Below are 5,105 nucleotides of genomic sequence, written 5' to 3' on the forward strand. Positions count from 1 at the left end.
GTTAGTGTCTAGCAGAGCTCGGCCTGCTGGGATTTAATAAAATGAAGCAGAAACCTTTTAATCCAATATAAAGCAGCTGTGCAGAGCAAATACTGAATTGCCCTAAATGCAGACTGATTTACTGACTTATGTTATGTTATTTTCCGTGACGATTTTGGTTGAAGAGTGTTTATTAAAATAAAATATTTACATTTTAATTATTAGTGCCTGATAAACCAGCTTATGACCCTTACAAAAACAAATGGAAGTTATGGCTTGTTGTACATTCCGGGCTGCAATATAGTAAGTAATAAATAATGGCTGGCAGGATAAGTTGTGCCCTAAATTGACTGTTCTTTGCATGTTCTAAACTGTTCCTGTCCAAGTTGACGCGTTTTAATAATGTTTTGTTAATGTTTTTGGTGTGCACTTATGATGTCAGGGTTTTAGTTTTGTGTGGTTAATTTAGTGTTCATGTTTATCTATTGTACATTTTATTTGGTGTTACCATGACTGAGACCCTGGTGGGGATGGATGGGCTCTCTGTAGCGAGTCGGTGTATATTGCAGAATAAACAGCTAGGAAATTGGTTACTCTGTCTCCTAAATTATTCTATCTACATATACTGTATATACAGTATAAAAACTATAAATTATGGTTTTTATGGCAAGGCAGCAATTACGCCCTTAAATTCAAAGGAAAAAGAAGAACTTTTGTCACACTGACATCTGTGCATCCAATCAGCAACGAGGAATTATTTTCCAATACGTACATACCTTTTCCAGTTTTGATCTCACCAACCACCGTTTTGTTTTTTGCTTGTGCTCTTGTGTTTTGTGAAATATTGTTTTGTTTTTTGAAATGTTAAGTGTTTTGTGAAATGTTGTAGTAGTATTTTCTGAAATGCTTTTGTGTTTTGATCTTCAGCGCCACCGCATTTTGTTCTCCATAATCTCTTGAATATAGGATAGAAGAAAGTTGATGAGCACAAACTACACAATGAATATTGCTTTCATTATATTTCATATCACACAACAACTGTTCTCTGTAACTTTTGTCAGCAAAAGTAAATGATGTTATCACTGCGGTATTGTCACTTCACCACCAGTTGTGCAGTGATGCTGTTATTGTCACAGCCCTAATGAGTCTGCTCTTAATATGTTATGTTTGCATGGAACATAAGTAACCTGGTCAAAAAATAAGCTTCAGCCAGCAGTTTCAGTTAATAATATGACAGTGATTGTCAGCCCCCTATAGTGTGTCCCACTAAATAGTCTGGCTGTCTGTAGTCTTCAGTATCAGGTGTTTTGTGCAGAGTGAGCAGTATGGGCTTTGCCTAAAACAGCCCTGGATGGACCCAAGAACACAACATTGTACTTACCGAGATGAAAAAGGTAGTCTGACAGGTCAAGAAACAGTAGTAGTCAGATGAACAAACAGGTTGGAAATAGACCAACAGTTTGCCTGTGCAATAAGTGATTGTCACCACAATTTTAGGTGCGCTCAATTTTTGGTGATGTCACCGTGTTCCCAGAGTTCAGCTATTACTTTTGTAAGAACAATGTTATCATAACTGCCAGAAATAATGGACAAACAGGAATGATCTTTTTATATACTGTATATTCATTTTTGGAATTGATTCTGGAAAGCATTTGTCAATTTTCATTTGTACGTGGTGGAATGAAAACAGTAACTACAAAGAACTGTTGGTACAATATCATTTGTAGCTACCTCATAGGCTTCTGAACTGTTTTTTGTGGGGTTTTCCAGGATGAACCCACCACTGGCATGGACCCAAAGGCCCGCAGATTTCTCTGGAACTTAATCCTGGACGTTATAAAGACTGGACGCTCAGTAGTTCTGACATCACACAGGTGAGACACATCAGTCTTCACATTTAGTGGAATTCTGCTGGAATGCCTTTTACTGTTGTCGCTGATTTTTACTTTTTTTTCACCAGTGTAATTAATATACATTCTATTATTCTGGCCTCTGCAGCATGGAAGAGTGTGAGGCTTTGTGCACCAGATTGGGCATTATGGTCAACGGCAGATTTAAATGCCTGGGCAGCATCCAACATCTCAAGAACAGGTCAGAGGAGAAAGGTCCACATTCCTTGTGTGATTTATATGTGCTCTAATCCGCATCCTTTTAAACAGGGTTTGACATTGATATTTATAATATATGTAAAAATAAGAGGATTTACAATATTTATATATAGAATGAATGGACAACAAGTTATAAATATGACTGAATATGGTTTACAATTTGCAATTAGTGGTCAACCCACTTTACCACCTTTGCAACAGCTACCCTATTCTAGAAACCCCACAGCCAACTGACGCATGTCACACACTGTCACTGTTTTACAGTAGAAATATTGCATCATCCCAAAATAATCTAATTAGGGTCTTCATTGGGTCACAAGCTGACAGTTTATCACTCAACAACCATGTTTGAGGCTTTATGGCAACTAACTCTACACCATGGGTCTCAAACTCGCGGCCCGGGGGCCAATTGCGGCCCGCCGGATGATATTTTGTGGCCCCCTTCTTGACATCAAAGTTAAGTGTTAGTGCGGCCCGCGCGTTCTGAAACTTTTTGTCATTGCGCATGTCACTTATGGGCTATAGTAGTCTCCTGACCGCGGCGTAACCGTTGTCAAGAGTAGCTAAGTACCCTTTGCGGCAAATGCCTAAGGTTGACAATGTGATGTCTGTGTTGTGAAATGCACCAACCATATCAGATCTAGGGGTTTAGAGCACCGGCTGTTCCGCGCCTTTTTTTTGAGGAAATAGAGGGTTTTTTTGGAATACTTGATGCGGCCCAGCCAAACCCAGACTCTACTTGCAGCGGCCCCCAAGTAAATTGAGTTTGAGACCCCTGCTCTACACTATATTTCTTGAGCTTCACTAAACTAAAGCTTTTCTTGGCCCGTGTAAATGCTATTATAAAAGACATTTGGGAGTGGCAATAAAGGTTTATATCTCATAATTGACTGTATGCTTCTTAGTGCTGAAATTAAGATGATGTGATCTATGGTCAGGTTAAATTTTGTTTTGAAGTGGGCGGGTTTTATAAGTTCGTAGACCATATTGCCAACGTTTCATTTAATGGACTGTTCCGTTGCCGCCGGAAGATCCGGCGGAGGTCCCTAATTGTTTGGCCGGATGTCTCTCACCTTTCGCTTTTTATGTGTTCATTCTAAACTCTGGTCGATTTCTGAGGACTATAGTTAACTGCTCCTCAGATCTCTGCAGAGTAAATCCAGACAGCTGGACAGAATGCAAGACTAAATGCGGTCATTTGATTTAATGTTAGCTACAACATAAACGCCACATGCCGGGGTATCACTCCCTCACTTGGGTGAGAGAGATGTGACAGCAGAGAGTGGAGACCGCTTCTATGAAAAGAAAATACATATTACCTGGCAAACAATGCTCTACTTTAATTTTGAGCATGAATACACAGTTAGAGATGAAATATATAACTTTTTACCTAGTCAAAACATACCAGTGCTGTGTGCTTGTGTGTTGTGAGCTCCTCTTTCTCTGGCTCACTCATCACTCAGTCTTTCCCACACTGAGTGTTAGTTACTTAAAATGTTAACGCCTTTTCATTAATTGAAGTGCCACAGTTGAAGAAGGCTATGTTAAGTTGCATTAAATTTCCTTTTCTGTATTGTTATTATAACCTTACATTTGGGCCACCACATCTAGGGGCATGGGGCATGTTCTTAAAAATATTAGCATCTAACCCTGCATAGTTCAATCATGAATTCCAAAGACAATAATTACAATGGCATTCATTTTTTTGCACACACTAAGGTCAAGCAGAAGCACTTTGAGTTAAAAGATTTTTTATATGAATATAAAATACTGTACACATCAGATTTATTATTAAATTAAAATACTTAAACAAATAATAAATTTGATTGTGATATTATCATAATGTGAGATTTTGGTATTGTTACATCCCTACCAGATATGTCAGACCAGTCTCATAGCAGTTTGTGAAATGGTGACGTTATTTAATCTATTGATTTGTGTAAAGGGACATGATTTTTTTGAAAGTTTAAACTACTGTATTTTAATAGGAAGCATCTTTTGTGATAACAGCACGGTTACGGTAGTATATAGTATTATATAGTATTGAAAATATAGTATGGAAAAGCCGAAAAATTGCGTCCTGCATGTGGCAGATCCTTTCCGCGTTCTTCTTCTCTTAACCACAACCGTCCGTTGTTGAAGTGCATCCCACGTGTGGAGGTCAGTCTTGTTATTGTCGGTGACGTGTGGCGTTTCATTTTTCAGTTGTAGGGTCCCCCACAGACTGTGGATTGTGTCCCGGCAGCCATTTTTGTCACCATCTACCGAGTGTGGCATTTCATTTCCCCTTTGTCCCCTTTCTCCCAGAGCAGGCTGCTGCAGCCCAGTGTCATGGCAGTTCGGAAAATGGTCACGTTCCGTTTTCTCAATCAATCAACAAATCGTGTCCCTGTTGACAAATCAAGATCAAAATAATGTGACCATTTCACAAACTGCCGTGAGACCAGGTTGGATATGTATATAAACTTTGCTTTACTGCAACCAATGGTCAATTACATATTATAGAAAATTTGTATAATCAATTCCCTCCTTAACCTCCTGGAAGATTTTTTCAAATGCTACAATGTATCCACAGTTTGTTTAATTTAGACTTTCAACATTTATGATCAAATTTAATAAAAATACACTCACCTAAAGGATTATTAGGAACACCTGTTCAATTTCTCATTAATGCAATTATCTAATCAACCAATCACATGGCAGTTGCTTCAATGCATTAAGGGGTGTGGTCCTGGTCAAGACAATCTCCTGAACTCCAAACTGAATGTCAGAATGGGAATGAAAGGTGATTTAAGCAATTTTGAGCGGGGCATGGTTGTTGGTGCCAGACGGGCCGGTCTGAGTATTTCACAATCTGCTCAGTTACTGGGATTTTCACGCACAACCATTTCTAAGGTTTACAAAGAATGGTGTGAAAAGGGAAAAACATCTAGTATGTGTCAGTCCTGTGGGCAAAAATACTTTGTTGACGCTAGAGGTCAGAGGTGAATGGGCCGACTGATTCAAGCTGATAGAAGA

The 5,105-nt window shown here is 38.9% G+C and overlaps 1 protein-coding gene across 1 annotated transcript in view; it reads left to right on the plus strand.

Annotated features, from left to right (window-relative positions):
* The window catches only part of LOC116686293 (ATP-binding cassette sub-family A member 2), an 18,418-nt gene that overhangs the window by 6,060 nt on the left and 7,253 nt on the right, over positions 1-5,105 (plus strand). The window contains exons 3-4 of the mRNA XM_032511269.1: positions 1,750-1,853; positions 1,978-2,070. Coding sequence (XP_032367160.1) covers positions 1,768-1,853; positions 1,978-2,070 — 179 coding nt within the window. The 5' untranslated portion in view covers positions 1,750-1,767. The remainder of the gene's footprint in view (positions 1-1,749; positions 1,854-1,977; positions 2,071-5,105) is intronic.

This window comes from Etheostoma spectabile, unplaced genomic scaffold (assembly GCF_008692095.1).
Source record: "Etheostoma spectabile isolate EspeVRDwgs_2016 unplaced genomic scaffold, UIUC_Espe_1.0 scaffold342, whole genome shotgun sequence".
Classification (NCBI taxonomy): domain Eukaryota; kingdom Metazoa; phylum Chordata; class Actinopteri; order Perciformes; family Percidae; genus Etheostoma; species Etheostoma spectabile.